The sequence below is a fragment of the Aedes albopictus genome, chromosome 2 (genome assembly GCF_035046485.1).
Source record: "Aedes albopictus strain Foshan chromosome 2, AalbF5, whole genome shotgun sequence".
NCBI lineage: Eukaryota > Metazoa > Arthropoda > Insecta > Diptera > Culicidae > Aedes > Aedes albopictus.
In genome coordinates this window covers 472,795,773-472,814,028 of record NC_085137.1, presented here as the reverse complement: position 1 = coordinate 472,814,028, position 18,256 = coordinate 472,795,773, and the positions used below count along the sequence as shown (strand labels likewise).

The 18,256-nt window shown below is 41.6% G+C and overlaps 1 protein-coding gene across 1 annotated transcript; it reads left to right on the top strand.

The window, feature by feature from the left end:
- The first annotated feature begins 235 nt into the window (after positions 1–235).
- LOC109414823 (AP-2 complex subunit mu) lies at positions 236–16,705 on the top strand. The gene is made up of 7 exons (XM_019688660.3): positions 236–395; positions 5,543–5,754; positions 12,617–12,779; positions 12,850–13,125; positions 13,189–13,642; positions 13,719–13,857; positions 14,423–16,705. The coding sequence occupies exons 2-7, from the start codon at positions 5,578–5,580 to the stop codon at positions 14,528–14,530; spliced, it is 1,317 nt and encodes a 438-aa protein (XP_019544205.1). The 5' UTR covers positions 236–395; positions 5,543–5,577; the 3' UTR covers positions 14,531–16,705.
- Positions 16,706–18,256: the final 1,551 nt, after the last annotated feature.

Sequence of the window (18,256 nt, the reverse complement as noted above, 5' to 3'; positions counted from 1 at the left end):
GCGATCAGCTGATCCGAAACGTCTCGTAATATGGCTCATTACGTCTGTTTGTGCTCTTTTAAAACCAACTTTTGGCCACTTTTTTTAAAAATCAATCCCTTTATGAAGTTCACTGAAACAACGTTCACTTTGAATTTGCCAGTTCATCCCCAAAGCAAACGTCATCGCCCGGCTGAGTTTGATCGACCACCGAATCGACGAACAAGCGTTGTTTTTTGCCTTTTTCTGACGCGAGTGAAAATCCGATTGTGTCATTATTCGTTCGTAAAAAAAATTGGAGGAAAGTTCGATCCTCCCTTTCGCGTTCGATTGTATTTTGGTGTTTTTCGGTGCAAAAATGGATTAAAATTGTGCAAAAAGTGCTGCAAATTGTTCCGCAAGACTCGACCGGTGAGGTAAGTGCCAAATCGGATGGATTACAGTGCGGTTGTGAGGGCAAAATCAGTTTGTAAAAAAGTGACTGTCGCTGAACGTCGAGCTGGAAGACATATTTTTTTCTTCGGCAAGTGACACAGCAGCACCCAGCGCAGCGGTAGAAGGCTTTTGGAGAAGATGCTGGCTGGTGTGGAAGTGTGGTAACGTTGCGTTGGGGGTGGAGCAGTGATCGTCGGGGACGGAAGACGTTCGTGGATATGAAATGTGATGAGTTTTTTGTGTGATTGGATTGTTAGATGGGTCTTCCGGATTTGTCACAAATTGATTTATGATGCAAAATTTCTCGAAAGGAAGTTATCGATTTCCGATTGTACCTAAAATGCATTGCGAGTTAATACGGCACTCAGCTGTATCAGAAATTTCAATGCATCAAGCAGGAAGTCGGTAATTTAATCACTCCACTACCAGCCAGCCTACTACCACCATCATAAGCAATTCTATCGCCTACTGGCAACACTGGCAACACTGGCAACACTGCCTACGCGCCGTGACGGGAAATTTTCGCTCCGCTCTTTTGTCGAATTTCCGGGTCGATTTCGAATCCGTCGGTGTCCGTTTTTACTCCGGAGACTTCATTTGTGGTTCTACTATAGGAAACAAGTGGAGTTAAGTAATTATTTTCCAGCTCTTGTGAGAAAACGCGGAATTTCGGTGCGAAGTTTCGTCGCCAAGCAAAATTTTCGCGTACGTGGTCAGAGAAAGACTTGTTTGTGTTTGTGTATGTGAATGCTGCTACATGCAGCTGTGAACGTGTAAAGAGCTCGTCGCGTGTGGTCCAGTATGAAGGAGGACGTCTGTGGTGTTTGTAAGCAGGATGAGCCTCCGAGCAACAAGAAAACCGGAGCGAAGAAAAAGAAAAACAGTGAAGAAATCGGGTGGATCGGATGTGACTCCTGCAACAAATGGTTTCACACTGTTTGCGTGCGGATTGGCCCAGCTCTCTTGGCAATCGCCAAGGATCATCTCTATCTGTGTGAACGGTGCTCAATTGTGAGATGCCTGTTACCGAAATCACAACAGATAACCCGAACCGAAAAGTCCGGAGAGCTCCAAAAACGAATTGATGCACTCGGTTTGGAGCTATCGAAACTGCGATCCGAAATGGAACTTCTCCAGGTGAACGTAAAAAAACAGCTGGACCGTCTTCGAAACAAGCTGCAAGCAATGGACCAGATAGAGGACAGAAGAAATGCCAACAACATGCTCGTCGAAAATATCGAAAGCAAGTTGGAACTAATCCAAGCAGGCGCGAGACTGGCTGGTACCTGTTCGCAAGGGGTGAACTGTTGTCGAATAGCCATTAACAAAGTTCCGTATCACCCCAACGAAAACATTAGGTCCATTGTTGAAGATTTTCTCTGCTTCCTCGGAATCAAAGAGAAGATGTCGCATGTTACAGCATGCTTTCGGTTGCCGGTTAAACCATCGAAATGGACCGACCGTAACATCACCCCGACTGTGCTAGTTGCTTTCGACAGTAGGGAAACCAGGACACTAGTCCTTAAACGCTACTTCGAAAAACACAAAGACGCAAAGTTATGCAACTTAAAGTCCGCCGCCCCATTGGAATACCGTTTCACGGTGAACGAGATGCTCTCGGTCCAAGCTTTTCGCATCCGCAACCTAGCCCTCCGCCTGAAGCAAAAGAAGATTATCCAGTCCATCTTCGTTCGAAACGATAAAGTATCTGTTCGCCTGCCTGGCCAGAAGCGATACATTCCAGTGGAAGACTGCAGTGAACTGATCAAGCTAACCGAAGTGAATGAGTGCACGGATGAGTCTTCCATGTTTTTCGACGCAGTTTCCGCGGACGTCTCCATTCAGCAATAATCACACGCTACGTTCTCATAACTACGAATATCTGCAATTATGCCGAACAACAATTTCCCCAACCTACGACTTGGACATCTGAATGTCAGAGGACTCGAAACCCATATCGACGAAATCAAGCTACTACTGCACAGGGCGGAATACCATATCTTCGCTGTATCGGAAACCAAATTGAGATCATCTGCCCCTCTAGGACCGGTACGGGTACCGGCGTACAATTTCGTTAGGCATTCGCTACCATCAAACCGTGGCCGAGGTAGGAAGACCTGCGGAGGGCTCGGGCTCTACGTGTTAAAAGGTCTGAAGGTCATCCCTGTACTCAAGTCAACGTTCAATCCCGATGTACCACTTGGACAAAGGTTCGAGTATCTCGTCGTACAGGTGAAAGTCAATGAGCTCAGTATTGGAATCGTTACCATCTATAACCCAGTAGTTTCAAACCCTCATTTTGCTCGTGAGTACGAAAAACTTCTCTTCGATGTACAGGACTGTGCATTCGACCGAATCTTCGTAATAGGAGACTTCAATATTAACGTCGGGGCTCCGCTACCTTCGGGGAACCTAGGAGCGCTACTCCGCATCCACGATGTTTTCCATCTCACCATCTTGCCGACTCCACCAACCAGAATTACAGATCGAGGTTCAAGTACTATCGACTTGCTCATCACTGACGCTCCCGGTTCCATACGTACAGCAAGGACGAAAGCCTCCACAATTTCGGATCACGAGGTTGTGTTCCTTATTTCTGATGTTAAAATAAGAAAAGCAATACCCCAACGAATCAAAATTCGAAACTTCCGTAACGTTGATGTCGTTGCGCTCCAAGCAGATTATCAAGCAATAGATTTCAGAGCAGCACTAAACACTGACGACATCGACGCCAAAGCCCAGGCAATAACCACCGAGCTGCAAAACTTAATGGATCTGCATGCCCCTGAACGTGAAATAGTTGTAAGAGATGTACGAACTCCCTGGATCACAACGGAAATCGAAAGGGCAATTTCCGTTAGAGATTTAGCACACGCACTCTACCTACGGAATCCGAACAGGCGAAGAAATGACATGCAATGGAACGACTACGTGAGGAAACGTAACATAGCGTCATCATTGATCGCAGCAGCGAAGAAACGATACGGGGAAACACATTTCGCCCACGATCTTCCACCAAAAAAGCTATGGAACAACCTACGTCGTGAAGGCGTACATAACAACGCAAAGAAAAACGTATCGTTCGAGCAAGCCGACCCAGAAGAGATGAACCGCTTTTTCTGTGAAGGACATCGACTTCTATCAACTACAGACAGACCAACAGAAGAGGAACCAGCACATCGAACTGCTACGGACCGAGGTGAAATCCTGTTCACTTTCCGTCGTACAACCGTCAATGAAGTGTCTAGGAAGATTATGGAGGTTCAAACCAACGCTGCGGGCTCGGATGGCATACCGGTATCGTTTATCAAGATGTTAGGACCATTCGTGCTACCGTTACTCGTTCATCTGTTTAATGCTATAATCGACACGAGACGCTTCCCGTCTGTTTGGAAAAAAGCTGTTATCACTCCGATACCAAAGGTAGGCAACCCGACAGAACCGAAGGATTTCCGTCCTATTAGCGTTCTCCCAGCCGTCTCAAAAATTCTGGAAAAAATCCTTCTCGATCAAATTGTTAGCCATGTTGACTCCAACGATCACGATTTCCTTGCATCGAACCAATCAGGCTACAGAAAGGGTTATAGCACAACCACGGCTCTTGCAAAAGTTACGCATGACATCTATGACCATTTCGACAACGGTCAATGCACGGTTATGGTTTTGGTCGATTTTTCGTTGGCCTTTAATAGCGTCGATCACCGCAAATTAGAAAGAAAGCTTCGCGACGAGTTCTCCTTCTCCGATGGTGCATGTGATCTCCTTTCTTCTTTTCTGGATCATCGTACTCAAGCGGTAAAGATAGGAAACGTTACTTCTTCCCAACGTCCAGTTCTCGATGGCACACCACAAGGCTCGTGCTTGAGCGCCCTGCTATTCACTCTCTATATCAATAGCTTACCCCGTGGGTTGAACTGCAATTATCAACTGTATGCTGATGATCTGCAGATCTACATATCTGGTGAAATTCGGGACGTAGATCAGCTTATCACGAGTATTAACGACAATCTGGAGATTATAGAACGATGGGCGAAACAGAACTCACTCTTCCCGAACCCCAAGAAGACGCAGGCGATAGTTTTTTGCAAGGAAGGTTCAGTAACACCAGCGACGAGCATCGTATTCTGCAGAGAGCGCATTCCATTGGCCGACTTCGTGGTGAATCTAGGACTGAAAATGGACTGCAACTTGAAATGGAATCGGCAAGTGAATGACGTGACAGCGAAAGTTTTCGGTACGCTGAAGACGTTTCGAAGATTTGCCTCCGTCCTGACAATGGAAACTCGAAGAAAACTTGTACAGTCTGTGATAATTCCTTTCTTTACTTACTGCGACGTCATATACCATCCCGGTCTATCAGCTGCACAGCGTGACCAACTGAACCGATGTTTCAAGGCATCTGTTCGCTTCGTACACAGCATGAGGCGGCGTGAATCCACAGCTGCAGTTAGGAATACAATATTAGGACACGACTTGGAAACTCACTACCAGAACAGGATCAGCTGTTTCATACGTCAGGGATACGCAGGAACATTACCTGCATACCTACAACAGCATTTAAGAAGAGGACACCTGGAAAGACTTTGTACATTCTTGATTCCACAACATTCAACGACAAAAAGAAAAAGCATTTTGATCGCAGGTGTAATCCACTGGAATCAGCTTCCTTTAACTATAAGACAATTGCCAACTATCAGTTCATTCAAAGCAGCACTAGATAGACGTTAAAGTGTGTATGTAGAGATATGTAGGTGTTTAAAGATAAGAAGTCAAATTAGAATAGGTTGAATAGGATTAATTTTTATTCTGTTATTATTAACTGTAACTATTGCACTCCTAATGTTAAATCAAAATGTTGTTTTTCCTTGACCTGAAAAAAGGGTACTACCTACAGGCTTACGTATGTTCAATAAAAATTACAATTACAATTACAATTACTTTCTCCACTGGAGAATTTCTTATCAGTGAAAACTTGATTATGCTCGGTTCGGCAGACAGACTGCACTGCAGCTGAAAGAAAACGATTTATTTTTATCGAAGTGGGCGTTTTTATTGTGTTTGCTCTTCTCGTTCCGTTTTGCTTTTCCTAGCCTACTAGGCACTAAACAAGAATAATCTCTGCTTACAGGATAAGTGTGATTGACACGAGGAAAGCAATTCAAGATGATCGGCGGACTGTTTGTGTACAATCACAAGGGAGAGGTGCTGATCTCCCGTGTGTATCGGGATGACATCGGACGGAATGCGGTGGATGCCTTTCGGGTCAATGTTATCCACGCGCGGCAGCAGGTCCGATCGCCGGTGACCAACATCGCCCGGACCAGCTTCTTCCATATTAAGGTAAGTTGATAGTTGAATATCAACGCAGAATGTTTCATGGATGGCACTCATTTTAGGTGGGATACCTATTAGCGTATTTACCATATCATCAAAACCATGCTTCAGGCCTGGTAGCGAGTCACTATTTAGTGACTTGGTCACTATTTTCGGGTCAGTCACTATTAAGTCCCTATTTTCAAGACGTTTCAACTAAAGTCACTTTTTCAGATGACAAGTCACTATTTTCAACTATTTTGAATGTTTTTGCTGGATGATGATTTAGTCAGCGAGTATAATTAACTGATGTAGATTGTTGTCATTAAGAAAATTACTAGCAAATATACTTGCAGAATTCTTGTAGAAGTTTACTACGGAGTTTACTTTAAAAGATTGGGTTTTATTTACGATGTTTACTATAAAATATTTGGTGAGAATCCTGAAGGCCTTGAATGTTCCCTAATGATCTCCTAGATAATTTCTGAATAAATTTCCTGAAGGACTTTGGCGAAAATATCGGCAAATTGCTTGTGGTCGTCTAGGAAAAGTTTTTTGTAAATTTATAATAGATTTCTTGTAAAATATTAAGGTTCAACTCTTGGAAGAAATTCTAGCAGATTTCGTGAACCTTGTGCAGATAAAATCTTTTTTTTGGCAAACGTAAAAAATATGTGGTTTAATCCTTTTTAAATATTTGGAATAATTTCTAAGAGTACCTTCTAAGGTACTTCACAAATAAGATGTGGAGAAGTCATTGATTGAATAATGTTTCGTATTCGGAAAATATTTGTTGGGAAAATTCCTGCAAAATTCTTTCGTTGATTTCCTGTAACGAAACTTCTGAGATATTATGTTCCAGTATTTCTACATAGTTATTCATGTAATCTTCTAACGAATTGTGTATCATTTTCGACAAGAGTTGTTTTCTCTATTTTCACTGTAACATTTCTCCAGAACTTTCCCCAAAAAAAAATGTTAAAACGACCACTGCAACTTACTCAAGACTTTTTTCCTGAGATAAATCCCAACAATCAGTCGAATGTTTTCGGCTAGGCTGTCTCAGGTGTAATCAAATCATCATATTTTCTCTTGCATCCGTTTAGAACTGAGAAAGGAGAAACATATGTCCAAGAAATTGATTAATGTTTGAATTTCATGCTGGCAAACGCAGCGTATAAAAACGTAGACTTTTAATATTTTTAATTCTCCGAAGAAGATATAGAATAAATCGAATTTTCTGTTGAAGGAAAATATACTATTGTTTGATTGCACAAGACTGCCTAACCGGAAACTTCCCATATTTCCAGATTCTACAGTCGATAGCTACCCTGTAAACTCAATAACTTCTGCTGGAATTCCGCGAAGAATCCAACCGAGAGTAAATAAGAATAACACCTGAAATTATAACGAGAATACTTATCATCAACATTTTTTAAAAATTTTCAAAAAAATTGGGAATTCTGTTAGATTTTTTTTTTTTTTTAATTTTGGTCATCGGGTATTCCAAAACGTTGTTTTTCTTCCTGCAACTCTTCAGATTTTTTTAAAGGGATACGCCGGATAGTCTCAAAAAATTCGGTCATATTTTGTTAAATGAATTCTGGAGCAACATTTGAAAAGGGCCCAAGAGGTCTTGTGTCTTTTTTCGAAAACGCTCCGTAGGACATAACAGCAGCCCACCCACGCAAATGAACACCGTTATCCGAAAGATCGATGTTTGCTCTATCTGATAACGGTCTTAGTTTTTGTAAATAAGCTGATGGGGGCTCAGGAGCGACGTGTGAAGTCATTGTTTACCAATGCTTGTATGCCCTTTTCAAATGTTGCTCCAGAATTCTGCTTTTTTATTATTGTGAGATATGATATGAACACTGAAATTCTTTTTATTCATTTGTGACCAAATTTCCTCCAGAAGTTTTAGCTTCAACCTAGATTTTTGGCAGCAGTAATTCTACGAAAAGCGCAAAATGATCCTTTGAATAATGCTCTTCTCAAATTCCTTTATCATTATTGCTAAGAATTCCTTCATAAGTTTTAGTGGAGCGGATCTAGTTAAAGCCCATGACCGTAACGCCGAGGTCCTGGGATCGAATCCCACTCCCAACAAACTTACAAAAATGTGAGTTATTCCTTCCGAAGGGAAGTAAAACCGCGGGTCCCGACATTAGCTAGGCGTGGGCTAAAAATCTCGTTAATAAAGATAAAAATTCAAATCGAATGTCAAAAAAAAAAAAAAACTCAGTTAAAATTTCTTCTAAAATCTTCGTCAAGTATTTTCCAGGAATGTTCAAATCCTGAATTGTTTTCTACGGGAAGCGACTGAAGAGTAATCGTAGATGCCAACATTCATGTACGTTCATTGGCCTTATGTCCATCCATTTATGTACAGTATCAGTTTTTAAATAGTAGTTATTTGTACTTTTTAACAAATGTTGGCATGACATAGACCACATTGTTTTGAATTGTTCAAGGTTCAATTTACCAAGACAGATATTTTTTGATCGAATATCCAATTTGGGTTCAACTATCCCTATATCTATTCGTGATGTTTTAGCTCAGAAAAATGTTCCAATTTTGAAACTCATTTATAAATACTTAATGGATATTTCTTATTCGGTTTGAAACTTTCTGCTGTTTTTTTGCCTTTTCATTTTCAGATACCTTGTTTTTTGAATGTTTTCCTTTGCCCGCACTGATGCTTCAAGCTTCGCCTTCGGTTACGTGATGACATATGGATTCCCTGAATGATCTCGGCTCCGACATGGAATTCCTCCGGATGAGCCTAATTTTAATATTTAGTATTATAACGTTAATTTGAAAAGATATAGAGGTTTTGCGCCCTTTTGAGGAAGATTTCAAATGGAAATCACTCAAGGGGGCTTTTCCCTCTTCTAAAATTTACAGTTAAAAATAAATAAATAATAATAATAATAATAATAAAAAAAAAAAAAAAAAAAAAAAAAAAAAAATGTTGGCATGATGCGTGAAAGTTTCAGAAGATAAGCTCATTATGCCAGGGTCAAATCCGGCTCACAATTTTTAGCCTGTAATTTTTGTGTGTGCCAAAAGTCACTATTTAGTCACTTTTTAGGTATCTGCAAGTCACTATTTTCGTCAATTTGGTCACTAAAATAACTATTTTGACCATCCGTTTTTGCTACCAGCCCTGAATGCTTAGTGTTTCAGAGTTCGATTTACGGTATGGTCAAGGATCTTTTTATGTGATAGGTCTTCTAGAGTATCTACTACACGATATAACAAATTCAAAAATGGTCAACTGACAAAGAAAGCTATCAGTTTAAAACTGTGGAAGTATGATATTATTTGAAATCATATGAGACATAGGGTTTTTTCCAGCTGTGTCTTGTAGTCACTTACAACACTTTTTAACTAACAGTTTTTTTCTGCCTATGAGCATTTTGCAGGCACGAAGCTACTCTTTGCCCAAGAATGTTAGGGAAATTTTAAATTACGATTCCTGCTGACTACACGCGCGTTTACCTTTTTGATATTTATGATGTTTGTATTATGCCCATGTAGCACATAAATATGTATCGCTAAAACTCCTCTTTCATAAAACAACAATGCTCATGCAGGTACCTATGTTTCGTTTTTGGCAACACGGTCCGCAATTTGCAGTTGATTAAAACGGAATTTTTCTCTAACAAAATATTTTGCAACATTTTCAATATGAACTGGAATCTTTACTAGATAACGCATTCCAGAAGTACAATTATGTATGTAGTTTATTAAGGACAGGCTTGTTAGAATCCCAAAATGGCCGCCACAATGGCCGACTTTGGCACCTACTCACGATTTCAAGGGCACAATTTTTTCGTAAACAAAACCAGCTTCTCATTTTAAGCTTATTACAAGTGAGCAAGAACAGAATAATAAAATGCACTGTTGTTGGAAACTTGCATCTTGAGATTTGTGCGTCTGAAGTTCTGATGCACTTTTGAAGCGGGATTTTAAGACGTTTGTCCTTAACAAAACTAATTGTCCTTTGACATCTTTACAGTTTTATAACTAACGCTGACAGGAAGAATCCATCTGGCAATCCACATTTTTGTGACGCCGAGGTGCATCTGGAAACTTACACAAACTGAAATTCATGTGTGTCTCTTTTAGGACATCTCAAGGAATGTTCCTAAAACCTGAAAGTAATTCTATAGGAGTTCCAAGAGATTATATAATCTCTTGGAACTCCTATAGAATTACTTTCAGGTTTCTGCAAAGGGTTCCTTCTAGGATTCCTCCTAGAATTTTTCTGGGATTTCTCTTGGTTATCTCAGGAGTTTTTTTTTTGTTTCATCAGAAGTTCCAGCAGGAGTGCTTTTCTGAAGGTATATTCATGCTGGAGTTCTTCTAAGAGTTTTAGTTAATCTTCTTTGGAATTTATCCTGATTTTCTGACTGCGTTTCCTCTAAGAGAGTTTATTCTAGGAATCCTCTAGGAGTTGCTTCAAGGAATCTTACAAAAGTTCCTTCAGGAAATATCCAGAAGTTCTCCTCTCTCTCTCTTCTTCTTGGCGTAACGTCCTCACTGGGACAAAGCCTGCTTCTCAGCTTAGTGTTCTATGAGCACTTCCACAGTTATTAACTGAGAGCTTCCTCTGCCAATGACCATTTTGCATGTGTATATCGTGTGGCAGGCACGAAGATACTCTATGCCCAAGGAAGTCAAGGAAATTTCCTTTACGAAAAGATCCTGGACCGAGCGGGAATCGAACCCGTCACCCTCAGCATGGTCATGCTGAATACCCGTGCGTTTACCGCCTCGGCTATATGGGCCCTATATCCAGAAGTTCCCTCGTGGAATTTCTCATAATCAGATCACAGATTTCACAGATGTTTTCATCCAGCTTGGTTCTCTCTGGAATACTCCAGATGGTCCTTCTGGAAATCGCCCAGAAGTTTCTTCTGATGTTCCTTATGGGAACAAGGAGTTGTATCTGCCAATTCTCAAGAAGTTCTTTCTAGAAAAACTCCAGAAGTTCCTTATGGAAACTCTTCAGAAGTTTCTTTTGGATAGCTTGCTGGTTTTTTCTTCTAAATATCCTCGAGGAGTTTCGAGTAGGAATCCTCCGGAACTTCTTGTTAGGATTCCTTAACCCTCAGATTTTTCGCATCATGATAGTGTAGCGCTCTAACAGGAAATTTGACGTTCGAGCGGTGCCAACACCACTCAAACGTCAAATTTCGTGTGAGAGTAAGCAGGCCAGTTGAAACTCGTGCAGTAATCCATAAATTATGCTTGGTTGTTTATGTTGAGTGGACAGTGATCGCCCCTCATTCGTGTTTGATGTACTGGCAGGGCAGCACTGCCATCGATGACGAGAAAGCCCATCGTGTGCATTATGTGTTATTGTTTGCTATTATCCTTTAGTATTAAGTTATCAGTTTCAAGCGAAACATCGCTTAAATGTTCTAATGATTAGTAGAATCACTCTGTGTTTTTCTTTCGCGATTGAGCAATTCCGTTGAATATTAGAGTTCGATCAACAGTTTATCCAGCAATCAATTGCATTCTTCATTTCCTCGCGAGGGAGTTTCTGTCAAGTCTGCTATCCACTTTATACAGTTGGACGAGAATGTGTTGGATGGTTATTTCTAATTATATCTTGAAAATTGTTGGTAAAACTTTCAGTGTTTTACAAAAATGGCATAATATGTTGACGAAATTGAAGTGTGGCAAAAAACGGAACATACCTGTGCTGTCATTGTATTGATTTTGTACGATCAACAATCAAAAAAACGACCAAATCTGACTATACATGTCAATGGTTGCCCCTCCGTGATTGGTCTGAGCTGGTTCCAATTGCACTGAGATCCAAATGAATAAGGGCTGGGGCGACACTCCACTTATTCTCAAAGTACAATTTAAGCAGCTCATACATTTTTGTTCAATAACGGCGCCGGCCACGTCTTTATAGTCAGTTGGGAAGGGAAAGGAATGTTAGAGTGTGCTGGTTGTTGCTACTAAAGACCGAGAGCACCTGTGCATCCCCACAACCAGCACGGACTGGAGTATTAGTTAGACGGAAAGGATGGGAGATCTGGGAGTCATCGTTGGGTCGGTCATGCGATCTATGGATAGGGGATATTTTATAGTGTTCGTAAGGTAATAGATTGTGTGGTGAATACTATATGAAAGTCAAGCGGCACTGTTCGTTTTGGTTGCATAACTTGTAGGTGTTATATACACTGTGCTGTGGAAGTTGAAAGGAAGGGAAACGAGTTTCTGCAATTCGTTTCTGGTTCTAGCGATGGCTATGAACATATGAATATACATGAGTTGTATATGTAGAGAAGAGAGAGAGAGAGAGAGAGAGAGAGAGAGAGAGAGAGAGAAAATAGATAGAAAGATACAAAGTAGGATGAAAGGGACGGGCCAGGGATTGAACCCATGAACTTCTGCATACGAATCCGAAGCGGTAGCCACTAGACCACCAAGCCCGCCACTTGTCATTGTATTGATTTTGTAGCGCTCAAACTTTTTCGGGCAACAATTGGATTTTATTTTTATTTTTTAATTTATCGTTTTTCAATTTTTATACGAAAGAGCACCTTTTTCTGAGCCACTATGTTTTTTTTTTCAGATTTTTAGAACTTTATTTTGATATCTACAATCAATTTCAAAAGGAATTTTTTGAAATCACATATAAGGTACTACCTATATTAAGTCTAGGTTCAACGGCTAGATAACTTACATCCTGTTTACAACTATTTATCTAAACTTCGAAACAAATTGTTCATTTGTGCATTCCGTAAAGTTAGCCAAAGCTTTCCGTTCTAGTTATTAACGGAAAAGTTCCACTCTTGTGTAATAAAACGCGATAGAAAAATAAGAAACAAATGAAATTCAATATGAAAACCTTCCACAGCGAGCAAACATCTGGCTAGCCGCAGTCACCAAGCAAAATGTGAACGCCGCCATGGTGTTTGAGTTTCTTCTGAAAATCATCGATGTCATGCAGTCATACTTCGGCAAAATCTCGGAGGAGAACATCAAGAATAACTTTGTACTGATCTACGAACTGCTGGATGGTAAGCGATACATTACCGAATAACAGCTTCAATTACTCATTACTTATTCGTATACTCCCTTATTTCGCAGAAATCCTGGACTTTGGTTATCCGCAAAACTCGGATACCGGTGTGCTCAAAACGTTCATTACCCAGCAAGGTATCAAGACTGCCACCAAGGAGGAACAGGCACAGATCACGTCCCAGGTGACAGGCCAAATCGGCTGGCGCCGCGAGGGCATCAAATATCGCCGTAACGAGCTTTTCTTGGATGTGCTCGAGTACGTGAACCTGCTGATGAGTCCCCAGGGGCAAGTTCTGTCGGCGCACGTTGCCGGCAAGGTCGTTATGAAGTCGTACCTTTCTGGTTAGTAGCATTGAATATCCTCTTAACACCAGCACAATTCACGTCTCCATCTTTATCTTCCAGGCATGCCCGAGTGCAAATTTGGCATCAACGACAAGATCGTAATGGAAGCGAAGGGCCGCAGCGGCATCTCCGGCAATGCGGACAACGAAGCGTCCCGCTCGGGCAAACCGGTTGTCGTGATTGACGATTGCCAGTTCCACCAGTGCGTCAAGTTGAGTAAGTTCGAAACGGAACACTCGATCAGTTTTATTCCGCCGGACGGTGAGTTTGAGCTGATGCGCTACCGCACAACCAAGGACATTTCGTTGCCATTCCGAGTGATTCCGCTGGTGCGAGAGGTGGGCCGCACGAAAATGGAAGTCAAGGTGGTGCTCAAGTCCAACTTCAAACCATCGCTGCTGGGTCAAAAGATTGAAGTCAAGATTCCCACTCCGCTCAACACGTCCGGGGTGCAGCTGATCTGCCTGAAGGGCAAAGCCAAATACAAGGCGTCCGAGAATGCCATCGTATGGAAGTGAGTGGTCTTTGTGCAGTAAATTTTGAAATTTTGAGGTAAAAATTTGATCATATTCCATTCCCAAAATATCTAGAATCAAGCGTATGGCCGGTATGAAGGAAACCCAGCTGTCGGCCGAGATCGAACTGCTCGAAACCGACACGAAGAAGAAGTGGACCCGACCGCCGATCTCGATGAACTTTGAGGTGCCGTTCGCACCATCCGGATTCAAGGTAGGTTTTAGATGGGAAACAATTGCGAACAATTGCAACCTAAATGTTGGAACAACTGATACCAAATGATGGATCAATATCAGGCAAAACTTCCCGGCTTTTTTAGATGTTTTCCAGGATTTTTTTTTTTTCTAAAACTCTTTTTTAAATGTTTTCCAAGATTTTTTCTGAAGTTCTTACAAAAATTTCTGCCATAGAATTTTGAGGATTTCTCTTAGAGGTTTTCTTGGGGTTGTTTACATAATTCATCCCGGAATTTCTGCAACATTACCTCTTATAGTTCATCTCGGAATTTATACCGGTGTTGTGCATGAGTTTCCTCCCGCATTTGTGCATGAGTTTCTTCTTGGATATCTGCTGGAGTTTCTCCATTATTTTCTTTTAAAATTTAACTGGATGTTTTTCCTGAGTTTATCGTCGAATTCCTCCAACTTTCTCTTATAACCAGAATAGTTTCTGGAATTTGTAGTTCTGTATTTTCTCTTGGGATTTCTTTCAAAGGAAAGGAAGAGTGTCTAAAGCCAAGAGGCATTCAAGATAACCATACAAACATTTTTCGTTCCAGGTCCGCTACCTAAAGGTTTTCGAACCCAAGCTGAACTACTCGGACCATGATGTGATCAAATGGGTGCGCTACATCGGACGCAGCGGGCTGTACGAGACGCGGTGTTAATGCTCCGCTTCTTTTTCGCACTGGTAACTCTTTTGACTTTCGATATTCGTTGTTTGTTACACAGCACAGGCAACCATTATGTGTGAGTGTGCGATGGGTATGTGTGAGAAGGAACTTTGTAAGTTTTTTCCAAGTACATGCAAATCTTTTACCAGCACCAGCTTTTTTGGCTTCACTTGAGTCCTCTGATTGTGAAACTTACTGCGACTCAACGGCGTGATGGAAATGCTGTTCCACTCACACACCCTTAGCTGCGAAACAACTACACATAGATTATACAAAGATTTTTTCATTGAAATCGGAGGTAGGAGTCGTGGTACTATTATTATTGAAATATTGGACAAAAATTAAGAGTTATCAAAGTATCTATAGGCTATCAGCAACAACTCCTTATTCTCGTTATTATGCTTAAACAACATACTATATTATATGAACAAGTATAAGAATGGTAACAATAAAACAATATGCATAGTTCATCTTGAATGAAACAAATTCGATTTAATTAGCGGATTAGACCACTGATTGAAAAATGGGGGATAGACTATTGTAGTAAAATGCGACAATGTGAAGCGAAAAAGCCAATAAATGTTTCCACCTATGAAAATACTTTGAATTTGCTCTATAATTTATACACACGACTATTGGCACAAACGTGAATCTCAAAAACTGCTTTCGCGCTTTTATTTCGTCCTCGATGTAAATACTGTTTTCTTTGCTCGTTTCGAAGCTTCCCATATGATTCGCTCCTTCGGTGTCAATCCATTCCATTAGTTTGATTCTTTCTCGTTTTTTGCAATTCATCGTGAACAGTAGTCTGGTTCTCGAAACCAATAGAAGAAACTAGTTATATGATAAGATTCGAATCGAACTAAGGTGTATGATGTGTACAAAAGCGCATAATTGCAAGAATCACACGCGTTAGGCATCGTACACAAATTACGTAACGCTATAGGGGGAGGGGGGGGAGTCTGGCTTAGCGTTACGAGCCATACAAAATATTTTTGGTTTTCATACAAAAAGCGTTACAAGGGGGGAGGGGGGGAGTCTGAAATCGCCGATTTTAGCGTTACGTAATTTGTGTACCATGCCTTATATAGGACATGTGCTAAACGACAGAAGAAGCGGAAGAAGTATCTGCATTTTCATGATCACGAGCAAACTGGAACAAAACATAACATATTACGATGATATTTCGCTATAACCACTGGCCATAACTAGCATGAATATGCAATGCAAAATGTTTAAAAGATACTACAACACTCTGCCGTATTAGGTGTGCATCACCGATGTAATTGTTTATTATTGGAGGGGTTTTTACGATACCTTTTTGGTGTTATATTGTTCGACGTAATGCCGTCTGACGTTCGGTCATTGTTATTGCTTTGATATACAGTAATACCTAGGACAACTGATAACATAGGTAACAATGTTTTGCTCAACGATTTTTATGTCGAATAAGATTATACCAACTGAGGTAGAAACGATGCAGAGATCGCCTAAGCTAACTGATCAACAAACGAGTTGGGGCGACTCGTAATTTGAACTCCCAAAACAGTTAAAATCGCTATTTATGTGCTACATCCTCGTTTCCATCCTTATCATTGTTAGTTTCATTGTTACAAGAAGTTACAATCGACATAGGACAAGGGCGCAATCATCTGAACGTACATTTATTCAAAGGAAACGGAATAGGTAGAATCCCAGCACGAATATTATTTACATCATTGAAATCGGCATATTGAATATAACGGCGCCAGCTCGCTCCAATAGCGTTACTGTCGTGTTGCAACAGTCGAACTTTGTTTAGGGCAACCAGCAATAGAGAAATACCTAAACTTCGAAAAGATTTGACGATTCCATGTTGGTGACAATGCCAATCTTATATTTAGACCAATACAAAATTATATCCAAAATTACCAACATAAGAGCATCGATCGGCTGCAAAACCATTTCTTCGTGAGAAGCAAAATTGAGTACATATAGTCATATAATTCAAACGATGAAGAACAACACTGCTCTAAATAAAAAAATGCTTACTATACCGAAAACGAGAAGAACTATTGTTGGATGCTGTACTACCCATTGAATAAAATAGACAAATAGACATGAGAAGGAAAATGACATAGTAATATAAATTGGGAATAAACTCATGAACCATAGTTGTTGAAACTCAAAGATGTTGGACTGATTAGAGATCCGAAAGTCCTAGTAATCATTTGATGACTAGTTTGGCCACAATCGACGTTTAGCGTCACGATATGTCTTGCTCCTGACGTCGATATTGCCAGGCCGGAGAAGTACCGTCTTGGACGGCTCGTCTATCAATCTAATCTGTACGTCGTCGATTAAACAGAACTGGCACGATGGCCCTCCGGCGAGACAGGAGTGTTGGCGTAGGCCCAATAAGCTACCCGTAAAAATCCCCATTGCGAATAACATAGGAGGAAATACGACTCGATACAATCGGCAAAGACCCACGCGACGAAATAAGGACTACGATTGGAAACTTGGAACATGGAATTGCAAGTCACTAGGTTTCGCAGGATGTGACAGGATAATCTACGACGAACTACATCCCCGCAACTTCGACATCGTGGCGTTGCAGGAACTTTGTTGGACTGGACAGAAAGTGTGGAAAAGCGGGCATCGAGCGGCTACCTTCTACCAAAGCTGTGGCACCACCAATGAACTGGGAACAGGATTTATAGTGTTGGGCAAGATGCGACAACGTGTGATCGGGTGGCAGCCGATCAACGCAAGGATGTGCATGTTGAGAGTTAAGGGCCGTTTCTTCAACTACAGCATCATCAACGTCCACTGCCCACACGAAGGGAGACCCGATGACGAGAAAGAAGCGTTCTACGCGCAGTTAGAGCAAACATACGATGGTTGCTCGCCGCGTGACGTGAAAATCGTTGTCGGCGACATGAACGCGCAGGTAGGAAGGGAGGAAATGTACAGACCGGTAATCGGGCGAAACAGCCTGCACGCCGTATCGAATGATAACGGCCAGCGATGCGTAAACTTTGCAGCCTCCCGTGGAATGGTAGTCCGAAGCACCTTCTTCCCCCGCAAAGATATCCACAAAGCCACCTGGAGATCACCCGACCATCAAACAGAAAACCAAATCGACCACGTTCTAATCGACGGTAAATTCTTCTCAGATATAACCAACGTCCGCACATACCGCAGTGCGAATATAGATTCGGATCACTACTTAGTCGCTGTATGCATGCGCTCAAAACTTTCGACAGTTATCACCACGCGTCGAAGTCGAACGCCGCGGCTCAACATCGAGCAACTTCGTAACGTAGAAGTGGCTCAAGACTACGCGCAGCAGTTAGCAGTGGCCCTACCAACGGAAGAGCAGCTTGGCGCAGCTACACTTGAAGATGGCTGGAGGGACATCCGATCCGCCATAGGTAGTACCTCGGCTACAGCACTAGGCTTCGCGACTCCGAATCACAGAAACGACTGGTACGACGGCGAATGTGAACAGTTGAAAAACGAGAAGAATGCAGCATGGGCGAGAATGCTGCAACACCGTACGAGAGCGAATGAGGCACGTTACAAACAGGCGCGGAACAGGCAGAACTCAGTCTTCCGGATGAAGAAGCGCCAGCAGGAAGAACGAGATCGCGAAGCGATGGAAGAGCTGTACCGCGCTAAGGACACACGAAAGTTCTACGAGAAGCTGAACCGCTCGCGCAGAGGCTTTGTGCCACA

Excerpts from the sequence above, each read along its gene's own strand:
- LOC109414823 (XM_019688660.3), top strand. The coding sequence starts at position 5,578 with ATGATCGGCGGACTGTTTGTGTACAATCACAAGGGAGAGGTGCTGATC. Across the intron at positions 12,780-12,849 it reads GATCTACGAACTGCTGGATG|AAATCCTGGACTTTGGTTAT; the intron begins GTAAGCGATACA and ends CTTATTTCGCAG. Across the intron at positions 13,126-13,188 it reads TATGAAGTCGTACCTTTCTG|GCATGCCCGAGTGCAAATTT; the intron begins GTTAGTAGCATT and ends TTTATCTTCCAG.